The sequence below is a fragment of the Ambystoma mexicanum genome, chromosome 11, assembly GCF_040938575.1.
Source record: "Ambystoma mexicanum isolate Mex_15411 chromosome 11, UKY_AmexF1_1, whole genome shotgun sequence".
In the NCBI taxonomy this organism is placed as follows: Eukaryota; Metazoa; Chordata; class Amphibia; order Caudata; family Ambystomatidae; genus Ambystoma; species Ambystoma mexicanum.
The window spans coordinates 1,174,896,771-1,174,922,530 of record NC_090934.1 but is presented as its reverse complement, the minus strand read 5'-3'; the positions used below and the strand labels follow the sequence as shown (position 1 = coordinate 1,174,922,530).

The 25,760-nt window shown below is 45.0% G+C and overlaps 1 protein-coding gene across 4 annotated transcripts in view; it reads right to left on the bottom strand.

Annotated features, from left to right (window-relative positions):
• VPS13C (vacuolar protein sorting 13 homolog C) overlaps positions 1-25,760 on the bottom strand; it is a 5,236,720-nt gene that overhangs the window by 3,002,616 nt on the left and 2,208,344 nt on the right. For all 4 annotated transcript variants that reach the window (XM_069624493.1, XM_069624490.1, XM_069624491.1 and 1 more), the window contains 2 exons: positions 21,807-21,966; positions 1,110-1,226 (listed from right to left, as the gene is read on the bottom strand). In XM_069624493.1, the coding sequence (XP_069480594.1) occupies positions 1,110-1,226; positions 21,807-21,966 (277 nt within the window). The remainder of the gene's footprint in view (positions 1-1,109; positions 1,227-21,806; positions 21,967-25,760) is intronic.

The window sequence follows — 25,760 nt, the reverse complement described above, 5'->3', positions numbered from 1 at the left end:
GCAGCAGGGTGGAGCAAGCAACAAGGCAGGGTCCAAGCAGGAGTGAAGGTAAGCAGCATACAAGATCCGTAGGAAGATGCAAAAGGTGGAGGAAGGACTCTCAGATGCAAGAGGCTGAGCCACTGCAGGCAGCAGCCTTTATACTGCCTAGCCCAGCTCAGGGGCAGGCTAATTGGTTGCACCTGGCGAAGCACACCTGCAGGCAATCGGCCACCTCCCTTTCTTTTCCTGGGCTGGTGGAAGCAGCGCAAGTCTCTAGGGCTTCTGGGGGGTGTAGTTCCTTTGATAACCAATAGGAACAGCCAGGAATCGATGCTTGTAGCCAGGTGCATTATGGTATGCGTAGTTTGTTGGAAATAATAATTAAGCAGCAAAGTCTCGCAAATGGGAAATAAAGTTCCCAAAGTAAATATAGATGGATCCAAGAGTCTGTTGTAACTAAATGATAAACATATAGTCCAAATTGAGCGTAAATGGATGCGCCCATGGCGCAGGCATGACAGCATGTTTTAACTGTGTTTTAGGGCAACTGTTTTCTTTCTTTATAAATTGTGTTTCTCCTATTACAGCTACAGTTCAATCTCAACAGGAATGATGCAATCACGGTTACCTGGGCCTATTACATCGGGAAACTTCAGGTAATTTGGAAAGAAGCATCTACCACTTTCAAAAGCCACTCGCACATCTCAACTGTTCTCTGTGACTTGAACTGGATTCCAATTAACAGTGCATTGGCTATCAGTTAATTACTATATCTTTGGCACATCAACTGGTATTCCATCTTATGTTCCGACCAAAGCTCTTCATGCAGCGTGCTCTCTTCTACTGAAAGTCCCTCACTTCAAAAATACATATAGAGGAAAACATCATTCTGTCCTACCCACTCACCACTTGCACTATGAAACTCACTGCTAAACTACCTGCCTTCAATCCCCAACAGGCTTTCTTTTCACCCAGCCTTAAATAACTGGCTTTCCTCAAAGACTAACACACATTTGGGAGTACAGCTTTACTTTATCTTTGCTTGCTAGCGCAGTGCTAAGTAATCAATTTGTGAGCATATGTGTGTTTGATAAGTTGCAAAAACATACCATAACAAGAATCATTACCTTCAATCTTGATTTCTGTAATATGTTTTGCTTCATCACAAACATTGACAATGAATGCATCCAGCTTTGCAAATAGTTTACAATCAAACAGATCCTTATCCTTGGAGAGCTTTGACACTGATGAGAAAAAAAAAAACATTGTCAAGGTTAAAATCTTCTTAATGAAAATAATGTAAGAATTCTCGAGAGGAAAAAATGACTTACCTTTTGTAATGTTCATGCGGATGGATGCTGTATTCCAACTACAGAATCTTTTGAAATACACTTCCAGATGTGGACTGGTCCAAAGCCTTATACAAACAACCAGTTTGCATAGCTCCTTTCTGACTCCAACATAGGATACCAAGTTATCAGATACATGGAACAAGCTCTGCATGCACTTTTACCTCCATTTAGACTTTTTCCCTGGTCACAGATACAAGAAAATCGCCACAAAAAAATAAATACGACTAATCTGATAGAAGGGAAGGAGCAGATGTTTCTGGCGAGGCTTTTTCAAAAACAGGAGAGGCCATAACTGCGGGTGATTGAATATGATCTGAAGTATCCAATGGTTAGTGTTATACTCACTAATGTTTAAGGAAATGGTGGATCCTGGACAGAGCAGTTAAGGAGTGGAAAAAGGAAAATGCAAAGCAGTTTTGTAGCGACAGCAGTGGAAGGCACTGAAGTGGTCTTTGTGTCTCTACCTGCCCCATCCCTTTTTAGACACAAAAATATTCCCATTGCTGCTGCAGTTGGTTCAGTAATGGCTTGTCCTGAATCCCTGATCTCTCAAGTATTGGGCATATCACACCGCCTAGGCCAAAGTTATCCACATTTTTAGATTGCCCTGCTCGGGCATTATCAAAGGAAATGCTGTATAGCAAATTCCTGCAGTGGAGCCTGAACTCTCTGAGAATGAATGTGCATAAAGGATAATCTGGTGCCTGGAATCATGCTGATCCTTCTTTCTAAATATTTTAGCCTATAGACTTGAAGGAAGGCTTCTGCAACACCAACATTACAGCCTCTGTGATATCACCACCAAATAGAGGGGTGCACCTTCTAAGAAATGTGCCTCCAAAATATCAGCCAGAGCATGGACTCTTCACTCCACCTTGAACCTCATTGCCCTGAAAGTTTCCACAAGCCTTGCCATCAAGGATCCGAATTCCGTGCCAAAGACCACCCGATTTCTGAGTTCATTAAGCTGAAACACCAGGTCAACCTGGTCCTGTTCAAGAGGTAAATCACAGCGAAGATCTAAGCAGTCAATGAAGAAGCCCTAACAGCAAAGAACCCAATATAGAGACAAATAGTGTGATGCTTGCAAGGGTATTGACAAAACATCAGGGAGCCCTGAAAAGCGCATTTGGCTGCAGGGCTTGGGACTCTGAAACCAAAGAAGCGGGCCCCAAAAGACCAGCTATGTGAACTAGCATTGTACCACTGGAACTCAGAACAGAACCTGGAGGTGTACAGCAAAACGATTTGCCATGAACACAGTTGTTCCACGAAGGAGCAGTGGGCAGAAAAGGGTAAGGATGGAGGAGAAAAATAACAAGCACATTAGACCAAAAAGCCTCCTACTCCACTAGAGTTGAAGGCACTTTCAGAAGACCAGGCTTGTGAGTAACCTTTGGTGTAGGTGCAAATTCCTTAGTGAAATGGGAAGTAGGAACTAGGAGCCCTCAAGCCTGCACTATTGCTTCTAATTATGTCGATAGCAAACGCTAGAATATGAGAAAGCCATAACATACGAATATAGAGAAATAAAAAGTGAACACATGCAGCGGAAGGTGAAATCTATAAGGCCTGGCAAATTTAGTGTACCAATGGCAACAAGAAACCGAACTAAACAATCGCAGGCTTTATTGATTATTACAGCCTAAGGAACCAACAGAATACTTGTCACTCATATGATGCAAAACAAAGGGGTTGGGGTAAAGGGAGACAACAAACATGGACGAGAGGTAAATGTTTCTCACAAATATGCAAATTAAAACAAGGGAGCACAAAACAAACTAGGGTTTTCGGGGAGGGGAAGCCATGAGACTTTTCTTTAAATACAGGGTTAAAATGGTGCATTTTAAATCACACTTTCCACAAAAATGTTGTTAAAAGCCACAGCTTGTGATCGGCTTTGTAGTGTAACTCATGACAAAAATCTAATAGAAGCAAGTTACCAACAGTGCACAGGCGGCTTTTCTCAATGCATTTTCTTTATGACTTTTCCCACAATATATGCCAATATAAAAAGATTCTTATGATGGCTGTGTTGATACATTTCGTTTCTGGTTGCACCAATATATGACAGTATTCCCATACAAGAATAGTTCTTGTTTGATTAGTGCCTAATGCCAGTAATGATACTATAAGAAAACATGCAAATGCTTGCTCTGTTAATATATGGCAGACTTCACAGATAAGAACACACTCCTATTGCCTTTGCCTGTGAAAATGTCATGCAACAATAATGAAAACTTGTCCAGCCTGGCTGCACCAATGTAGACCAGTCAGACAACGTAAGAACACTTATGTTTGGGTTACCCTTTTTGCATAGTACAAAATGCCAGGCCACAGAAAAAAACATCTACCAATTAGATGCTCCAATGTGGGCCAGACTAGCCACGTAATAGTAATTATCATGTTTGCTTTACACATGATGCCCAGTAAAAAACTGCTGTTCCACAAGTAAGAATGAGTTCCCGAGGCTCCTGCGACCGCCGAAAGACATCCTAGAAACATCCTACCATGCATGCCAAAATACGATAAAAACACACCAGCCGCCAGATGAACATAGAGAGCACCGCCAGGCGAAGTATCAACCCTGACGGTCATCTCTCTGCAGTTTCGGGGACTACGGACTGGAGTCTGTCCAGGTGCGAAAAAAGCGAATCCAAAATGGCCATGCACTGCTAGAAACTGACTGGAGCTAAGAGGGCAGTTGCTGAATATTTGCTGCGGGAAAGCAACACAACCCACATCCGCACAACCAACGCTGACGAAGTGGACCTGCTGAGGATACATTCAATGGGCCACTGCTACTGTGCCCCTTTCAGGCAGTCTCGGATGTGCCGAGCTAGTCCAACCTGCTGACCGGCACCCCATGGCGGCACCTCAAGAGGACCGAAGACCTCGAGACGCCGGATCTGCTCCTGGTCTCCCCCATTGAGGAAAGCTGCCCGAACAGCCGGTGAGTGATCAGCCTGTCACAACTAGGTGGAGCGGAGTGCCACGACCTCTCAGCCGAGAACTGCCCGACGCTGGAACCGAAACCGGGAGCAGTACCACCGGCACACTACCACATCCACACCAACGGACCTCCCCTCGTCACAAGATTGGTGCCGCAACAGGTCCTGTGCCATTCTGCCCTGTAGCTATGCGCTACTGACTGCTTTGCTCTTGCTCACTACCCAGGATTGGTGCTCTCGAGGCAACCACTCACGCCGGCCCGGCTTCACATCCGTTTTGGGCCCGCTCCACACTGCTTTAATACGCCCACCACAGACCTGACCTGACCCGAGTGTTCGAGATATTGTGGCACACCCGGTAACGCAGCAGGTGAGTGGATGGAGGGACCCTACTACACTCCCCAACATCAGAGTCCTAAAACAAATCTTGCACTCCTGTAAACGACTCCGGCTGCTACACCTGGAACACCCAAGGCGCAAGCAGCGCTCTGGGACCCCTGCTCCTGCCTCCCCACACCCCCCTGAGGTGGTGTGAGCACAGTTGACGGAGGCACAGTCTGGGAGCCTGGGCGGCCCTACCCCCTGCAGAGGGCGAAGGAGACCCTAATAAGACACTGCAAGGCTGGGCGGAGGTGACTTTCCAAAACAGTGCCTTGGCACATATCGGCACACTGCCACAGGGATAGGAAGGTGACCACCTGCCTCCTCCTGAAGAGTCAAACACAATGCCCCCAACCCACACCGACGTCCTGACTCTCAACCGGAGTTCACTTGGGCAAGCGATATAACAGGCTCAACTGTTACACTGAGCACACACAAGGACTCAAATATCACCAATAACAGAGGAAACCCTCAGCACTGGAACTTCAACCCGCCTATCACTGTGACCTTGCCCCTATAGCTGGACATGACACCCAGCCCACGTGGACACAAAAGAGGGCTCGAATGAAGAACGGACGAACTGAATGAACTACCACTACTGTGAACTAAATGGAGCATCACACCTCCCAAGAATCCTTCCGATAACAGCTGCAAAGATACTGACTCCCACCCCTCCCACCGACTGTCAACCTGTGAACAATTTGGGATCGGGAAAAACACCAGACTCCTGTTCTGCCTGTAAACAACAACACCCGAATGTAACAGACAAGCCCCTCCCCTCTTCGACTTGGCTGTGCTCAGAACCCCGTACTCGAACCCGGCTCCGGACCCTGGATACACCCTCACAGTAAAGGTGTGCGCTACATCCGCACCAACAGCCGCACAACTCGGACCCTCCACCCTGGAGGTTGTAAACCACACAAACCAACACCACCACACAGAGCAACGGTGCAACAATCTGACTCTTTTGCTGTGCAAGCCAGATAGGGAGTCAGCGAGAGCCACGTTGACACGCCCAGAGACTTTGGTCACTATGCCTGAAGACAATAAACGAAGGGTAGGAGTAGGTGGACAGCACCTGAACAGGTTGATCGGTGGTAAGATGCAATAGTGCCACTGATCAACTGTCAGCCCTCCTACATGCCTACAGCCAATGACCAACACGACCTTCGATAAACCACAACAATAGCCGAGTGGTTGAACAACTTGGACCCAACTATTCCTGATGTGCCTTAAAGGAATGGTTCGCCCATAAAAAATGTATTGGCCAAAAAGATGGGCAATAATAAAAAAAATATACTGGCACTTTTTTTTTAAGTCCCTATGTAAAATTTTGAGCAAATGAAGCTCAAAATTTACAAAAGGAAGCACATGGGGGAAATGGATACCCGCCTGTGCTTGCTTTTGCAGCACTAATGAAGGAAAAGCCAGCCAGCTGTAGTAAACAAAAGCTACCACTGGGTGGCTTTTCCTTCAATGGTTTTTCTTTCTAAGTTTCTCAGGCTCCTCCGAGCCGGAGGAGCCTGAGAAACTTAGAAAGAAAAACTGCAGCGTTTTCGAGACACAACCGCGTTGTGTTTCTGCCTGCAGCTGCTTTCCCATTTGGGGCACTCTGGCTCCCCTGCAGAGAGAGAAAGAACACTACGAAACTTACCTGGAATAGTATCCTGTCTTCAATCCATCGCCGACTTCAGTTCCACTGACCTGAAGGTACGAACTCCATCAACCGACACCGCATGAATCCTGGAATACCATAACCTGGAAAGAGGAGGAAGAAAGACAGCATTAATAAGCGTTTACTCATGTTTCCTCCCGAATGAAGAAAGCCACACAATTCTTACCTGGATAGTCATCTCCTGCTCAGTATCATTGCTGGAACATCACGGCGCTTGGCGAGGAACATCGCGACCTGCAAGAAGAGAAAAGACACAGGTTAGCAATATAAAAGGCGAAACATCGCCGCGCATCGTGCATTATTCACCGGACAGCATTGCACACACAACGCTTTCGCCTACCGCCCCATGCTCATCTTCAAACTGCATGACAACACCAAAATACCTTTCCATACCTAAAACGAAAGAAGCAAGACATTATTACTCGAACTAAGAGGAACATAAGAACTGCATATAAAGACTGTAAAGCAGCAAACCTACGGAGACGCAGCAGACCTGAATTTTCACAGGGGGGCGTGCACCAGTGAAGTAACTTGGTCGCTGCTCGCCCCCCACATCTACGCGCCCCTGCCACAGGTAGCAGGACGGAGAATCCACCTTTTACAACATTAAGGTGAGGAGAAGGCCCAAGGGGGAGGAAGGAGTTGAGGCCAAGGGAGGTAGGAAAACAAAGACAATCTGGTATTGAATCCAGCTCTCCTATATTGCAGACCCATCTTTAACCAGAGGCATTACCAAGGGACCGGGAGAGGGTTCGAGAGTGCAAATCATCCAACCAGGGCTGGGTGGCGTCCACGTGGATACCAGGTGAGCGTAACAGAGCACAAAGCCTCAATAATAATATCCACCTGGGCGTCATGGAGACTTCAGAGATTGAACAGTTAGCTCAGTTGCTGGGACAATTACGCGCTGAAGTACATTCAGCCAGGCAAGAAACCAACGCTCTTAGGAGGGATTTGATTGTTACTAAGGATCGTACCGACGAAATAAGTAGACAACTGCTCCATTCACAGGCAGGACAGACCACATTGCCTGGTTACATTCAGCCAGCACCTGTACCAACTTCTTCCACCAATCCAGTACAAATAACCCTTCCTCGGGCAGTTCCTTTAGCTCCACCTGAACGATTTACAGGGGACCCCAAGAAGTAAGCAACGTTCATGAACCAGTGTCGTCTTCATTTCCTTTGCAGACCTGGGGCCTTTCCTAGCCAGCAAGCGCGGGGTGCTTTTGTCTTGTCATATCTGAGTGGCAGTGCTGCGGATTGGTCGGTACCATTGGTAAGTAATGGAAAACCTGTTGTTACATGACTTTGGGGGTTTCCAGATGGAAATGGAAAAACTCTTTGCTCGTCATACCCAAGGCCAAGCATTAGACAACAAACTTTTGTCACTCCGTCAAGGAAGTCAAGACTTGCTTACATATATAGCAACATTTAACAGACTAGTCTTTGAAGCTGGGTGGCCTGAGGAAAAAAGGACCACACTATTTCATTGGGGTCTACGAGGGGAACTAAAGGATGTCCTTGCTCAAGTGGTTAACCCACCTAAAGACTGTGCAGAATTCATCAACCTTGTGGTGCAATTAGATCACAGATTACAAGACCGAAAAGCGGACCGGATAAGGTTAGACACTCGAGCTGTGTATGTCCAGTCAAAGGATAATGTTCCACATACATTGGAAAACACGGTAGAACCCATGCAAATCAGAGGTGTACGGCCCCCCCTTTAACTAAAACTGAAAGAGACAAGAGAAGGCAACAGCAATTCTGCTTACATTGCGGAAAATCAGGCTACTTCCTCAAAGAATGTCCAGTGAAACCACCAAGGAGAACTGTTGGAGCCACAGAGAAGGAAGATAATAGCAAGGAGTCGGAAAACTACCAAGCCCGGCAAGTGTTGAGGTCCGCTTGTTGAGCGAGAAGGATGAGCCACATACCTCACACTTTGCATTACCAGTAATTTTGATCAATCACCAACAACCGTCTCGGATGCATGCTGTTGAAGCATACATAGACAGTGGAGCAGTTGGGAATTATGTAGACCAAGATCTGGCAGCAGAGATGGGGCTTCCCTTATGCTCTAAGTCGACTACTGAAAAAGTTACTACTGTTGATTGGACAGAAATAGCTTCCGGACCAGAAACCCAATGTACAGCAGCACTAACCCTACTGTGCCAGGATGGACACTGAGAATCTATTGCATTCGATCTCATCAAAGATCCTCAGTTTCGACTAATCTTAGGGATGCCATGGTTGGTAGCTCACAACTCTCTAATAGATTGGCGTGCCAAGAAGTTGGGCTTTTCCGATGATTGTGCTTGCACCTGTTATTACCAAGAAAAGGGGAAAACAGACTTATGTACATCAGCTACTCCCAGTACGGCGGCGATTGTACTAGGTGTGACTAGTACTCTACCAAATGAATACCAAGATTTTCAAGACGTGTTTCAGAAAGAACAAGCCAATACTCTACCACCGCACAGGCCCTACGATTGTCAGATCGACCTCATACCTGGTGCGCAAATTCCTTGTGGCCGAATCTATGCACTAACTGAACCAGAAAACCTCCATTTGAAATCTTATCTTGATCAGTACCTGGCAAATGGATTTATCTGCCCGTCTAAATCACCGGCAGCCAGTCCCTTATTCTTCGTACCAAAGAAGGAAGGAGATTTAAGGACTTGCACCGACTATCGCACATTAAACCAGATCACAGTAAAAAAAAACGTTATCCACTGCCCCTTATTCCCAAATTATTGGATCAAGTCAAAGACGCCTAAATCTATACCTACCTGGACCTTAGGGGGGGCGTACAATCTTGTTCGAGTGAAGAAATGAGACAAATGGAAAACCACCTTTCGTACAAAATAAGGCTTGTATGAATACCAGGTAATGCCTTTTGGATTTTGCAATGCTCCCGCTGCATTCCAGTACTTTATGAATGATGTTTTGCGGGAGTCAATCGACGTTTGCGCCCTGGTTTACATTGATGACATCTTAGTGTATTCTGCTACAAAAGAAGACCATGTCAGGCATGTCCGCTCCGTCCTTACTAAACTCCGCCAACATAAACTGTCTGCTAAACCCGAAAAATGCTCTTTTCATGTCACCGAAGTGGAGTTCCTCGGTTTTATCCTCACACCAAAAGGTATCAGAATAGATAGGCACAAGGTAGATGCCATTCTTAACAGGCTGTCACCAACTTCATTTAAAGGAATCCAGAGTATGTTGGGCTTTGCACAATTTTACCACTGATTCATCCCAGGTTTTTCTCAAATAGTGCATCCAATTACATCACTATTGCGAAAAAACAAGAAAAATTTCCATTGGAGCGAAGAAGCAGAGAAGGCCTTTCAAGAACTTAAGAAGAAATTCACTTCTTTTCCAGTTCTACAGCATCCTCGCCCAGACTTCCCTTATATAGTTGAAACAGATGCCTCTAGCATGGCTATGGGAGCTGTTCTCTCACACAGGGACCCAGGAACTGGCCAGTTACACCCTATGGCCTTCTGGTCACGAAAATTCTCACCTCCCGAACTCAACTATGCTATCACAGACAAAGAACTCTTGGCTATAAAATCAGCTTTCAAGGCAAGGCGACACTATCTCCTTGGTGCTAGACATATTGTCACAGTCATAACTGATCATCGAAAACTGCAATACCTAAAAACAGCAAAGGCGCAATCATCTCGTCAACTGCGGTGGGCTCTTTTCTTTGCTGAATATGACTATGTGATCACCTACCTGCCAGGAGTCCGAAACGGAAAGGCAGACGCCTTGTCCCGCATGGGGGTTGATGAAAAGGTGTATATAATTCCAGATTCAGTAGCCATCATTCCAGAAGACAAACTCCTGGGTCTTACGACAACATTGACACAGGGTGAACTCCAAAACAAGATCCAACTCTTAATGGATCCCACTTTGTCACAAGAGTGGTGTACTCAAGGAGAACATTACACCATTAAAGACCAGTTACCATATTTTAGGAACCATCTATACCTGCCAAGTAAAGATTTACAAGAGCAGGTTATTTCGGGTTATCACGGCTCCCTGATTGAAGGTCATCCTGGAATTGACAAAACTCTAGCTAAAGTAAAATGAAACTATTGGTGGCCCAGACATCCAATTTATCCAATCTTGTGGTGTGTGTGCACAAAACAAGTCCCAAAAGCAGAAACCAACTGGTCTTCTCCAACCATTGGAAATTCCTCCCGCACCATGGCACACACTGTCCCTTGATTTCATTACAAATCTACCTCCCAGTCAAGGATTCAATACCATCTTAGTAATTGTAGACTTGTTCTCTAAAATGGCACACATTATTCCTTTTAAGGGTCTTCCAAATGCATCCAGATTAGCAAAAGTATTCTTGGAGGAAATCGTACGGCTACATGGCTTTCCATCGGTCTTGATCTCAGATCAAGGTAGTCAGTTCATATCCAACTTCTGGAGGAAATGCTGTTCAATGGCCCAAATTGACATTCGACTATCCACAAGTCACCATCCTCAAACAGATGGCCAAACAGAAAGAACAAACCAAACCCTCGAGCAGTACTTATGTTGCATGTTACATCAAGTGGAAAGAAATTGGAAGGACTTGTTATGGATATCTGAATATGCCTATAATAATCCATTACACACCAGCACTGGACAAACCCCTTTCTACACTATATATGGTAGACATCCACGTACTTCAGAATTGGATCTCCCAACCCCTTTGGAAATGCCAGAGGCTAAAACCCTACATACAACTATTTCCCAGGCCTTCAAAGAAGCAGCAGAACATTTACTCCAAGCCAAGAACAGACAAACGAAATTTGCGGACCAACATCGTAGTAAAGCCCCCGACTATCAAATTGGAGACAAGGTCTGGTTAGCATCAAAATATGTGCCCATAAAAAGGACACTGGCCTTTCATCCCGATATCTGGGACCTTATTCTATTGAATCCATAATAAATCCAGTGGCAGTTAAATTAGCCCTACCACCCACTACGCAGATTCATCCTGTGTTTCACGTATCACTCCTGAAACCGGTACAACCTGGTACTCGGGTTACAACACCACCAAAACCAGTATTAGTTGACGGAGAACCAGACTTTGAAGTAAAGGATATCCTAGACTCAAAATACACGACATCCAAACTATACTACTTAGTTGATTGGAAGGGATGCGGCCCTCAAGACAGATCATGGGAACCTAGTGAATACATCAATGCACCTCGCTTAATTAAAAGGTTCCATCAGAATTACCCAGCCAAACCAGGACCAGGCAGAAGTGCCACCGTGAGAGGGGCCTTAGGGGGTTGGGGGGGGTGCTGTCATGACCCTTAACCCTGGCCCTCACTGGCAAGTCAGCTTCCAGTTCGGGCCAGGTCAAAGGCCATTCAAACCTTATCCAAGACTCTCTTGGAATCAGTCCTGGCGCCTTTGGCGCCAGGCTCATAACCATCATGAAGACCAACATTAGAATGGGACTATTTACTCAGGACTATTTAACTTGGGGGGTTCAGCCAACATGAAAGCACACACATAGCTCAGTTACAAGGAAGTGAGGTCTAGTCTTTTGGGTGTGGCAGGCCTGGGACTATTTTACCTGGACTACTTTACCTGAGACTATTTAAACCACACCCAAACAGCAGAACACGCTTCGTGTTATTCTGCTGTGGGCAGTGTAACGCTCACCGTGTCCAGTTCTTGATGCCAGCTTTCCTGAAACCAAGGACCTGCAGAGAGAGAAAGAACACCACGAAACTTACCTGGAATAGTATCCGGTCTTCAATCCATCGCCGACTTCAGTTCCACTCACCTGAAGGTACGAACTCCATCATCCGGCACCGCATGCATCCTGGAATACTATAACCTGGAAAGAGGAGGAACAAAGACAGCATTAATAAGCGTTTACTCACGTTTCCTCCCGAACGAAGAAAGCCACACAATTCTTACCTGGGTAGTCATCTCCTGGTCAGTATCATTGCTGCAACATCACGGCGCTCGTGGAGGAACATCACGACCTGCAAGGAGAGAAAAGACACAGGTTAGCAATATTAAAGGAGAAACAGCGCAGCGCATCGCGCATTACTCACCGGACAGCATCGCGCACACACACCGCACTTTCGCCTACCGCCCCATGCTCATCTTCAAACTGCATGACAACACCAAAATACCTTTCCATACCTAAAAGGAAAGAAGCAAGACATCATTATTTGAACTAAGAGGAACATAAGAACTGCATATAAAGACTGTAAAGCAGCAAACCTACAGAGTCGCAGCAGGCCTGTGTTCCCACAGGGGGCTTGCACCAGTGAAGTAACTTGGTCGCTGCTCGCCCCCCACATCTACGCGCCCCTGCCACGAGGAGCAGGACGGAGAATACACCTTTTACAATATTAAGGTGAGGAGAAGGCCCAAGGGGGAGGAAGGAGTTGAGGCCAAGGGAGGTGGGAAAATAAAGACAGTCTGGTATTGAATCCAGCTTTCCTATATTGCAGACCCATCTTTAACCAGAGGCCTTACCAAGGTCGAGTGCAATTCATCCTACCAGGGCTGGGTGGCGTCCCTGTGGATACCAGGTGAGCGTAACAGATGCCATATCACAACTACACGCAAGGAAAACACCAGGACCCAATGGCTTCCCGATTGATATATGGAAAAAGCTGGGAGGATACGTATTAGCCCCACACCTACTCAAAATATTCATACACTACAAAGAAAAAAAGACCCTATCACCTGATCTCTGGAAAGCTAACATAATTGTTATCCCGAAACCAGACAAACCCCCAGACCAATGCAGCTCATATAGGCCGATTTCTCTAATCAATGGTGAACCAAAAATCTTAGCCAAAGTGCTAGTAAACCGCTTTCAAAGAGTAATAACCTCGCTGGTCCACCCACACCAGTGTGGCTTCATGCCGCTGAGATCTACACGCATGAACCTCTGCAGACTCCACCTGGCACTGTAGAGAGCTCCTAACCTCCAAGACCCCTTAGCACTCCTGGCTATCGACTTCAAAAAAGCCTTTGATTCGGTATTCTGGGAGGCCCTCTGGGAAGTTATGCAGCGGATGTGATTTGGAGAATGCGTCATGGGATGGGTCCAACTCTAATACGACTCCCCAGAAGCAGAGGTCAGTGTGAATGCTTGACCATCACATGTCCTCCAACTGGGCAAGGGGACAAGACAAGGATGTCCCCTGTTCTCACTACTCTCTGCACTGATCAACAAACCCCTAGCTATACTTTTGAGACACACAACATTGTGGAAAAGGTTTTTGCTGGCAGGGAAGTGCAGAGGACAGAGTCTCCCTATATGCCGAAGACATCCTGGTGTACTTGGAGGACCCACTCCACTCTTGCCCAGAGGTCACGAGGTTACTGGAACTATATCATCATTCAGCGGACTGAGGGTGAGCTGGTCTAAATCCATCCTCTTCCCACTTAAAGGGGTGGGACAACGCATTCCGGTGAATTGCACCTGCCGCATCGAACTAGAGCAATTCTGATACTTAGGGAGTCTGAATTACGGCTGATCTTTCACAATATGTAGTGAAAAACGTACACCCGATCACGGAAAGATTAATCAGGGACGTCCAACACTGGACAATGCTCCCGTTGACACTACTGGGGAGAGCAGCACTCTTCAGAATGTTAGTCCTCCCATGCTTCCTCTCTGTCCTGCAGAACCCCCCACTCCACATTCCAGCTTTGGAATTTCACAAAATTGAAGGCACCCTTAGAACATTGTTATGGGAGGTGAGGGGGGAGGACAGGCACGGATAGCACTACAAACACTCCAAGGCTCCACCTGGGAGGGCGGCATTGGACTACCACATGTACAAACTTACTACTGAGCTGGCCAAATGGCGGTGATCAACAATATACTACATGAAAATAAAGAACTACCCCACATCCAAGCACAGCTTGCCCCGATGCAAGGTATGTCCCCGCTAGAGTCTCTACCATCCGTATTTCCGCACACAATGACGACACACAACACATCAGTATGGAATGACTCCGATAAGCACATATGCTGGATCGGGAAAATCACACCGGTACAGGCATTGCGGGGAAACAGCAATCTGCCGGAACTGAATAAATTATCACCATGACCTGGGTGGGTATCTAGAGGAATAACAAAAATTGGTGATATAATCAGAAATGACAGAAAAACACCCTTTGAAGACCTGGCTGCCCGATTCGATCTTCCTAACACAGAACATTATCGATATCATCAATTGCAGCATGCACTATGCACACACCTCCCCCTACTATCCAACATGCCATACTGCACACCAATAGAAAGGAATATAGTTCTCGACCACATAGCTGATAAGGTCACCTCCACCATGTACAACGCCATGTCCTCCTTTGCCACACCCGAACTCAGCAATCTAAAACTCAAATGGGAGGATAACATTGGTCCAATATTATCTGAGGACTGGGTGTCAGCACTGATGTACCCACGGGAAACCGCAATCTCAGCCAGACTATGACTGATCCAACATCATTTTACAAAGGATGTATTATCCACGAGTGGCTCTTTACCGATGGAACTGGGCCACTGATCCTAAATGTCTACGATGTTCACAGGAGGAAGGTACCTTCTTAGATATATTATGAGAATGTCCACAGATTCAGAGATATTGGCAACGCTGTTGTGATAAACTTTCGGCAGTTCTCAGCCGTACCATTCCCAGAGACCCTAAACTAAGGCTACTAGGGATTGAGGAGGACGGAGACACGACACAATTTGAGAAGCAATTTCTCTCCACAACAAAAGGGCTAATCTAATGCAACATAGTCCCATAGATCCAGCGTCATCTCACATTTTGCACAATGGGTTACGGACATGGACATCTGCATGTCAATGGAGCAACGCATTTACACTGCCAGAGGGTGCGTTGGGAAAACAGAATAAATCTGGCAGGAATGGGTAGAAGGAGCAATATGGTGTTAACTACGGAAGTAAAATGTTATGTATACCACAAGTGAAACTAGCTGGGCCGCCAGAAGGTTCTGGATCCGTGATTAGACTTGATTTGATTGGTTTCGATTTATATATTGTACAATGTTAATGTATCTATGTTTAAAAAAATACTATAAAAAAATGTATAAAAATTAAAATTAAAAAAAAGAATGTTTCCAGAAAGCTGTGTGAGAAACCTGAAGGTGTCTCACTTACTAGTCCCTGGGGATCTTTCATCCAGGTGGCCAGGTCATGGCCATCGCTATTGGATCCAGTTCCTTTGGGGTGGACCAGTGCAGGAGGATCACCTCGATGGGGAGTCCTCGGGGAATGGAAGTGGGACATCAACAATATCTCCTTTACACTTTTTCCCCTCCTACTCCGTAGGATACTTAACACCTTATTCCCCCCTTCTTAACATGAGCACTTTATCACAGACCGATTACCCTGACAATGGACTAACACCAGAGCCGTATACCCGACATGTCCCAACTTAAGGGTCAGGCAGAGTCAGGCAATTGCAACTAATTTCACACACCTAACTACCCTTTCCCTTCCCACTAGGGATAAAAGGTGGAGCACAAGAGCACACTTTGAACAAGGCAGTGCGTACTAGGAAGCATTGATTCCAGGGCGGCAGTTCAAACGGAGGAGAAAGACAGAGCAAACTGAAAGGACGTAAAGGATTGCCCTTGCCCTTTTGACCCCAGACCTGCGAAACCTCCAAACAAAGAACCGTAACAATGGGAATCGCAGCTGGCAGATGATGTGACGGATGTCAGCGGTACATGGAACTCTCCCGCACTGATAGCCATGGTGGGTAGACTAGGTTGCTATTGTGGTACCGTCCTTGACTCCATCGGCAAAAGAAACGCCAATGAGTTCAGCCCAGTCAGTGAGTCAAAAGAACCAGATAAGAGCCAGACTGTGTTAAACTCGAAGTTGCAGTGGCAACATTAAAAGATTAAAGGTATAGACTGAAAATAGACAAATGGTGTTAGAGTGGCCAAACAAGGGTCCAGCCGAATCCCTTGTACAATCAAAAATCCTTGACACATTATTAAAATTGTGAGTATTGTGAAACTACCGATTGAACTCGGCAGAGGGGAACGTCGTACAAAGTGTATGAAGCTTGACTGGGGGCTATGAGAAAGCCTGACATGGGGCTGAGAGAAAGCTTGACTGGGGGTTGAGAGAAAGCCTGACTGGGGGCTAAAAGGAAAGCCTGATTGGAACTGGATAAGTTAAGGGAAGGTCTGAGCCCAGATGAGGGGGGCCTAAGAAAGCAACATGATTGTTTAAAAATACATTGAGACTCTTGAATATTGCAAATGATGAGACTATGAATGAAAGGTGGTATAGTGAATTGCATTGTGGGAGCAAATGTGAACCCGACTGAGGGATGTCCACGGTGCTATTGGTTGGACTGAGCCTTAGTGAGGGAGACTAACCTTGAGAAACTGATCGAAACTTGGCTGAGGGGGATCCACGGGTGAAAAGCAATCGCCCAACGTAAAGAGAAATTAGAAGAAACATTTGTTTTATCATTTATGAAGCATCAGGTCATCTGAAGTAAGAAACTTTGTTTGAAGGCGTCTTGGACACAGAAAACACCTGATATAGTGGAAAGAAACTATAACCTCGTACTGGAGAAACCCAGGAGTATGCGGTGCTAGATTGTCCCGCCTTTGTCTCGTGCTTGAAAATGTGGGGAGGGAGACCCCATCCTGACCTATTATTTGTGAACACTTCTTTCTTTTCTTGCGAACACTATCCCACACTCTTCTGTAATTAGTAGTATGGATTGGCAATAGTTTTTTTAGTACAGGCCCTTTTTATTTGACAAGACGCCACTAGGACTGCCGTATTTTCATGTTCATAGATTGTTCCCATCTTAGATTTAAGTTTAGGTTAGGTATTTTTCTCACCCATGTATAAAGTTTAATAAAGACCCTTGAACTGTGATCACTTCTGTCTGTCTTTACTGTTGGCACCATGAGTTCCTTACAGCTGCCAAATGAGCCCCTCTCCATGACCAAGTTGGCAGGCTATGGGTCCAGCACAAATGCAACCGCACACACAAATTCACACAGCGTTCACTTGCTCTTTCACACATTCACCCATTCACTATACCCTTGCTCATTAACAGGCGAAATCATACACTCACTCATTCACCAATGCACCCATACACTTGCTCATTCATACATACATACAGGCATACAAAAACACATAGATTCATACTTTTCTTTCCTTACCTGCAATGACATTCTGGACTCAACACAGCCTACCGCTGCCTGCCATGAAGGCACTTTGGTGTCTGGCAGTTCAATGGACGACGGAAGAGAGTGATTCCTGGTTCATGCACATGTGCGGAGAAGCCGCAGAGCTCCCTTCTCACTGCCACCGGGCTGGCTCAATGTACAGGGGAGTGCAGGAGTGCCCCTTAGGCACATTCAGACTTGCATTTCTCCATCTTGCATCCGAAGGCTGGAGAAGCAAAACACCCCTGGCCTTGCATGGCCCATTGGACATGCGTGTTGGGGAACACAAACTGTCAAAGGGAAACTATGTTTCTCTGAACAGTTTAAGCCATCCCAGATACTCTCCCGCAGCTGCTTACTGTAGCTAGGGGAGTGGCCAGTGTTTCCACAGGGTGTCTTTGCTCCTCCATACTGGGTGGCAGGTTGTCACCCTGTCGCCTATTATGGACAAGCCGGCCATAGTACCAGGAGAAAGAAACTAGTGAGAAGTAATGTGAGGAGTCTGTCTTTCATAGGCTGCAGAAGAGTGCAAGTACATGTTCTGCATTTCTATAGCCAATACGCATTCTTTCTAAGACCCCTGATTGGATGAACGTAATAATCTGATAAGGAGTTTGTGGCAAGGCAGTGCTGTGAAATTTAACTAAGATGATATGCGCTGCCTCACAAACAAAAGTATGCAGCCTGCGTCTCTCTGTGCACCTTACAGGAACATTGATCAAGATCTGTTCTGACTAAATCAAGATAGTGCAGTCCTGATGGATACCTTGATACTGTTAGGTCAGGTCAGCTCATATGCACAATGTAGCATAGAAGGAATATCTGTAGTCTACCTAATGGATACAGGGGCAAGTAAATCAGCCCTGCCTAGGGAAGGTGTCTTGATGTGCCAACGTCTACTGACACTGGGAAGGCAGAAGGCTGCAGGGGTCATTTGTTTAAGGCCAACTCACTGGTATGCCTTGGCGTCTCCTTTTGACTTGCGGGTGCTGTTGCAGAGCTCTTCGGTTCCTTCTAAGCTCCCGTCTGCTCCGGTCTGACTGCCACGGTACGCGCAGTCCTACAAAGTGATCTCCGGTGTAATTTCTGTACTGGAGCACTTCTCAGCGTGTTGGGAGATCGTCTCCCACACGGCATAGATTCCTTTAGAGTCACTTCCTGCTGTGCCTTGACTGCATGGGCGAGCTTCCTCTGCTTCCGAAGTGTCTCCAACATATAATCCCGCTGCTGCCAATACTGCACAATCAGCTTCTTCTCCCTCTACCTGCACCTGAAACTCAATTGTACATTTAAAGTTCTTTCTGCCACAACAACTAGACTGCTCATTATGCTTTATCGGCTCTGAAGCCTTCTACCTCGTGCCAGTAATACAAGATTATGAGACTTGAAGTCCATGTTTTTTATGTTGAACTTGTCAATTTGATTAAATAATCTATTAGAAAGTTAGGAACATTAGCAGATTCATTTAGAGAGATCGCCCACTCCCCTTGACATGAGTACCCTCCCATGGGATCCTCTCGCATGATACCACCCCCAGGGTCCAGATCAGGTAACGGCTGCCTTTCCCTGGCCACCTGAGAGGAGGGCCATGTTAGGATTTTAGGGATAATTTCACTAGATTCATCACAGGTTGAGCATCCAACCACACTCCAAAATACTGACGCGAAGAAGAGTAGAGACTCCCTGTATGACTCTTGCAAAAGTACTGAGACGAAAAAGATTCCAAGCAACCCAGTTGAGAGAAATAACATAAGTACTTGGACGTAGAAGAGGCGCAGAGTAGTGGAGAGCACTCTGCAGAACCAAATCCAGCAGTTTAGTTAATATGGGCAGTCATTAAGCTGCTGATACATAAAAAGGGAAGAAAGACTGAAGAGTATGTTCAGCCCTCCCTCGAGGAGTCGCAAGCAGGTCAGCGGGCGGAGAAGGGAGACCAGGTGAGCTGAGATGCAGGGCGAAAGGCTGACGCCTCCAAAAAGGGTCAAAGCAAGAAGGACCCTTCGCCCTGCTGGAAGCAGACCACAGAGGTCTGCCTGAGAGAAGGTACCGCAGGACGGTGGATATTTGTTTTAGACAGACATCTTGACCAAGCCCTTAGTATTAATTTGAGGCAGGGAAACCCCTCTTAGTGTTAGGGACAGTTAGGGTTTTCCTCCTTTATTTTAACCCAAATAAAAGTCGACAACCACAACAATGCCACCTCTGTGTCAATCTCCTCCTTACACACCCTTAAAGAGGCCAGGTTCATTAGTACCTCTCACTCACTGAAAGATTCCTCAGGGAAATCCCTCACCTATATGGAGCAGTGTGGTTCCAGCACAAATGGGATAGGATTACCCGCCTCATGAAAGACTTCTGACATCTTTGACAGGAATTTACCAATAGGAAGGAGGCATATTTTAGAGGTGGTGCAGTGCCAATAGTGCCGAGGCTAGAGGAGCCAGAGCCAGGAGCTAGACACCCAAAGGAAGAGCAGTATGGCACCCATCTTGGTCAGAGACCATTGGAGCTGGGGCCAAGCCCAGGTAGGCATGCAATCACGGCATTTAAGAGGTCACTGCTGGCTCCTTTAAGTGTGGTGGGCCATGTTGATGACACTGGCGCTGAAGCCGTCGGCGCCTTAGAAAAGATGTTGAACATCTTTAGCTAAAAGCTTTCCCATTCCTTTGGGGCAGAGCATTCAGTCGGAAACAGTACCTGCAGGGAGCAGTGACTCTGCTTTGAAGAAGAATGGTGTCTCGAAGAATCCCTTGAGAAGCAGAACGACTTGTGGGATTGTTTCTTCGTTTGGTCTTTCCAGGTCCGGAATCAGTCTTCCAATCTCCATTGAGCCCCGCCTGGCATCTTCTAAGTGTTCTGTCTATCTCAATCCGCTCAGGCCTTGAAGCCCAAGGCCTTACTGGTGGTTAGGCATGACGCAGTAGAACAAGCGAAGATTTAGTGGTGCTCCCGAAGTGTAGAGTGTGTGGAAAAAGGGAACTAAGGTAATGGGGCACGCCAGCTCATATATGCTGGCCCTAAAGTCACAAAGCATGCGTGCACGTAGAGGCACTCAGTGGATGTGATACGGAACAGCACGGAGCAACATAGTTGCAGAAACGTTTTCAAAGGAAGTGGACACTGGAGATAGAATAGCATAGATGAGGAATCCATGGCAGGAAGAAATCCATTAAAAAAGTTTCTATAATAAATCTATGAGCACACGAACAGCAGATTAGAAACAATCTTTGGGGATGAATCTTATTTCCCTGGAAAGATAACTCACAGGGTCACCCTGTATAAAAGAAACAGGCCAGGTTACTAGGATATACACAGAAAGCAATGTTCTCTAAGGCACAGAGGATTAAATGTACGATGCATGAAAAACCAGAAAAAGCACACAGACATCACCAAACTAGTCACAATTAGTATGAAATAAAGGTAAGAGTTCCACTGTTTTATAAAAACAAAAGCAGCTTTTCTAACTGCAAACGGCTGCCATGAGGACCCATATAATGTGACACCTTCAAGTAGTCTTGACCTTTTTGCCAACAGTGCTTTACTTATTGAGTTAACTACAAGCCTCAGAACGCAAAGGCGTGCTGTTTGAAAAACAAGGACTGGCTAGAGGTTGACAACTCTGCAGCTTTGTTATTTAGCAAGTTTTTAATCTCCAAGTCGTTTGGTGTTAAACATTAGATGTACCTACACATTTAGAAATCAGTAAAAATAAGGAAAAGAAAATGAGCAACCTCTGCTGATGTTACGCTCAATAAAGCACTAAACCTTAAATAGGACATCATCTTGCATGCAAAAATCACTCAATTTTAGAAGGCCACTAAAACTCATCATCCTCTTACATTATTAAGAAGTGTGGGTGATTCATATTTCACGAACAATTAACACTGTAGCGTTAGTGTGTGCAAATGTCCATAGGGAATAGCATGGCCATGCACGGTCAATGGTTGAGTGAAAAGCTAAAACCATACACAGGCTAAGTCTCAGCTCTGTCCCGTCTCTAGTATATGTCATAGTCTAGACTTACATGTGGTGCTTGAGGGCCACCTAATAGTAAATGATTAAATTAACCAAAAGGTGCATAATATTTCCACACACATACAACATTATGGGCAGTCTTCGGGAGTGGTCTCCTTTACTATTTACCTCTCAGCGCATTATAAGTCATATTCAAATGTGAAACTACTGGCATTAAACACGAATGACACGAGGAGGTAAACTGCTGATTATCAAAATGTAAACGTACCTTTTTTTAATGATGTGCCTTTATCTGGCTTTTGAGATTTTTTCTGTTCCTCTGCATCAGTAGCACTTTCATCGCTTGACGGCAAAGCAGCTGTTAAGAAACTGATAGTAGACAGCAATGCTTGCGTGTGCAGCAGCAGGTTCAAGGATGAAAAGGCAACCTTCAGGAAAAATCACATTTGCATTGATTGTTATATGCATAAATTAATGTGACTTTTTGTTTCATCAAAATGACTTGCATACTGAAAGCATATGAAACTACAGAGAAGAACAAATTACTGACCCCTCGTAATGTCCTTTCTGATGGATGTTCCCCCCACGGATTCCTCATTTTAGATATAATGTCCTGCTCTGCAGAACTCTTGAAAACATTTTCTCCCAGCAGGGAATGCTGTGTGGCTTGGCGTCGAGGATCATCTGCTTCAGGACCGGAAGCGATGTTGATGCCAGTATAAATGGCACGCACGGTGCCCAGTGACCTTAGTTGCTATTCTCCCCCTGCACAGCCGCATTAGGGATTAAAGACAAAAGAATAGATGCTTAAGCGTTAAAGAAAGGAGAAAGTAATGATAGAAAACATAGGAGGAAGTACCTTATCTGTGGGGCTGGCTAGGAGGGCGATGAGGAATTCCTGGGAGGAACATCCATCAGAAAGAACATTCCCAGGGTTAAGTTATTTGTTCTTCTAATGGATTGTGTCCTCCCACGGATTCCTCATGTTAGATAGACTCCAGTAGCAGTGAGACATCATGGAGGAGGAAAGGAGCAAGCTGTGTGTTGTGGGATATATTGACCCACTCAGCTGTGCTTTACCGCATCACTTTGCTGCGTTGGTGCAAGAAACAGCAAAATGGCTGCGCTGGCTCCTGTGCGCGCCAGGATCTCAAATTTGCGTTTTACAACCACCATAAAAAAAATGGCTGCAGCACCCTGCCACACACATTTCAGATGGGGTGGAACAGAGTACACACTGCAGGAATGTGCCAGTGTGCTCTGCAACATTTAACATGGAATTAAGTAAATAGGCAGCATTGCCTTGCTGAAAACCCCAAAATGACTTTTCAGAATCAAACTTTTTTTTCACCCTTTAAAAAGGCTATTTTGAGGCTAAATCCAACCATTTACTATGCAACTGCTGTAATTGAAAAGGTCCTGCCATGCCCAGGAGAAGTCATTGTGCATTAGCAAGATTAGGCCTAGTTCCTGAATGACAGGCCCAGTCATCTTAGCTTGGAAAGAAATCAACAAGGATCTTTATTTTACTCGCACGGAAAGCGCGCGTATTTCTCCACAATGTATCAAACACCAGCTGTCTTCAAAAGAACTTCAACTATCTGAGCCTGGTTAGTTTCATGTATCAGTGTTCAGATAAAACTCATGCTTCAAAGAAAAATGACTTTAGATGCAAGGACATTGTGGAAATCTGATTGAGCTGCCCAAAACCAAATTAAAGAAAGAAATGTCAGCTTGCACCGCGTGTGAAAATAGGCTGCTTACAAAATAAGGAAAAACGAATGCCTTTGTTTTAAAATAGTACACTGGTAAATAAAAGTGTTACTTGTCTTTAGAAATATAAAGTGGTTAAACTAATGGGTAGAATATATCACATGTGTTATTTGATGTAACCAGCTTATTTAATTCTGGATTGAAGATCAAAAGTGAAAGATGTTAAACCTAGGGTGGCTTGAGTTACAACGTTGAAAAACAGGTTTTCTGCCAAAAGGGCTCTCTCGCCCAGCAGATCCTGCCAACCCACTTATAATTATAGGGTGGAACAGACTTGTGTCTCTGTTGGAACCCAGGACAATGCTGTCCTCAGGAAAGGAAGCCGTAGGTGTGAGAGACCATATAACTTCTATCAGGCTGAGGAAACCCCCCATCCTGCTTGAAAGGAGATGCCAGTTGGTGTCAGCAGGTAAGAAAAAAATGACTGACTCCCATTTGTTCTAAAGACTATTTTATAAAGAACTTTAAAAATACTTATATCGCAGTTACCAAAATTGGTAAAAATCTGGAATGTTAAGTGAAAGTGGGGGCTGTATTCTGAAACTTGGTATAATGTATTGACACAATCTGGAGAGAAACAGTGATATATGTTGAATTACAAGAAATGTATTAATATTGCAGACCTACATTTTTTTTACATGCTTTCCTCATAACAATCCCCACCCATGTATAAAGTTGCAGAATTTTGAGTAATATGAATCCCATTGAAAAGTGTGAAAATCTGTCAGGGGGCGAAACCAAGCCTCGCGGACTGGGGGTTTGGATTGAAATGTGAGGAAAAAAATATGTAACCCGTGCATCTGATTTACTGAAAGGTTGAAATTGAGTAAATATGTGTTTGTGACAAAATTAGATTTTAGTTACAGTAACTCTGGGAGGTTTCTGGACACTGTAAAAATCACCCATAAATATAACATCATTTTTCTGAGATCCAACCGGCGAAGAGCTAGGCAGAGACTTCTACTCTTGCCCAATTCTATTGTTATAGGCGTGTGTAGTAAAGCCTGCCCCTATCATATACTGTGATGATGTCACCAAACAATATAAATAAGAGCCCCTGACAACACACAGAGGACACTGACTCCTGACTGATTCCCGATTTCCTGCCCGGCGTCCTGTCTGTTCCTGTCTTCTTGCAATTATCCATCTAGAATCCAGATCCCAACCACAAGGCCAAACCTTGCTGATCCTGCTTCCGCTAGGCCTCAATTTTTAATTATTCCAATAACCAAAGGGAAGCTGTGGTGTTTTGGGAAAGCATCCTGAATTTAACCTAGCTTGCTGCTCACTAAATGCAAACCTGCCATCCAGCTGATCTGTAGTATCCAGTAACCAGAAGTGCTACCCGGTATCCAGTCCATGCCCGCTGATTTTGTCCGGCTGTCCTGTGTTAGACCAGATCCGTGTGGTGATCCAGAGCGCTGACTGTCCAAAATCCAAACTAAAAGTGGACTGTGAGTCTCAATAGGAACCATGCATACCTTGCCTTGCCTGGTCCTATCCCAATCTCTAAACCATCCTATCCTTACCTTAATAACTTTTAACATTGTCAGAATCCTTATTGCAACCCTGTCATTGATTTCTAGTGCAAGCGCTATCTATTTAGTAATTCTTGTAATTTAAATCCTAAGCTATCAATCCTATTTTGAGTGATCGGACTGGTTCCGCCAGTGCGGGCGCTGGGGAACTAGGGTTGAAATCATGAATCAACCCTGGAGCTTACTGTGTCCCTCTTTGGTATTCTAGCCTGAATGCTCTAGTAAAGAGTAAAACTATTCTTGTCCAAATTGATTTTCTTTTCTGTTTTCATTACCCGATTTTTCTAAAAACGCCTCTTATTCTACATTGCATATCTCCCTCAGTGTAATAGCTAGAGATTTCACCCATTTTTATCAAAAACCGTTAGGTTAATTTCAGGCGGGAATGAGCATTTTTGCAAAGTTTTACACATGTTATTTTTACTATCAATTGTTTTAAACCTTCCATTCATTTTCAAATTGTATGCTTTTGCTCAATCTATTGCTCATGATTGCTTATAACTTTCCAGTGTTGCTCCCATAGAGAATTGTACTTGTATAAGGATTTTTGCACACATTCATTGTTTTAGTCAGCCATTTCCAAGTGTCATTTTAATATTGCAAGGGTTTCAAATCCGTTTTTCTCTCTTGTTTGGGGAGGGAAGGTTGGATTCGAATTTTGTTTCTTATTCCTCATTTCTGATGACCTGCTGCTTCCTTATATCTATTTAGAATTGATTATTTGTGGGTTGACAATATTACAGGGGGAAATCCTAACTTGAGTGCCATCTTTCTAAATATTCAAAAGTGTTTCTATTCTCAGATATTATCTATCTGTGTTGTTAAAAGGTTAATTGAAGTGCATTTCCTACATTCCTATTGTTATTGTCACCACATTGGTGATTGCTGCCCCATATATTAAAAAGTGTATG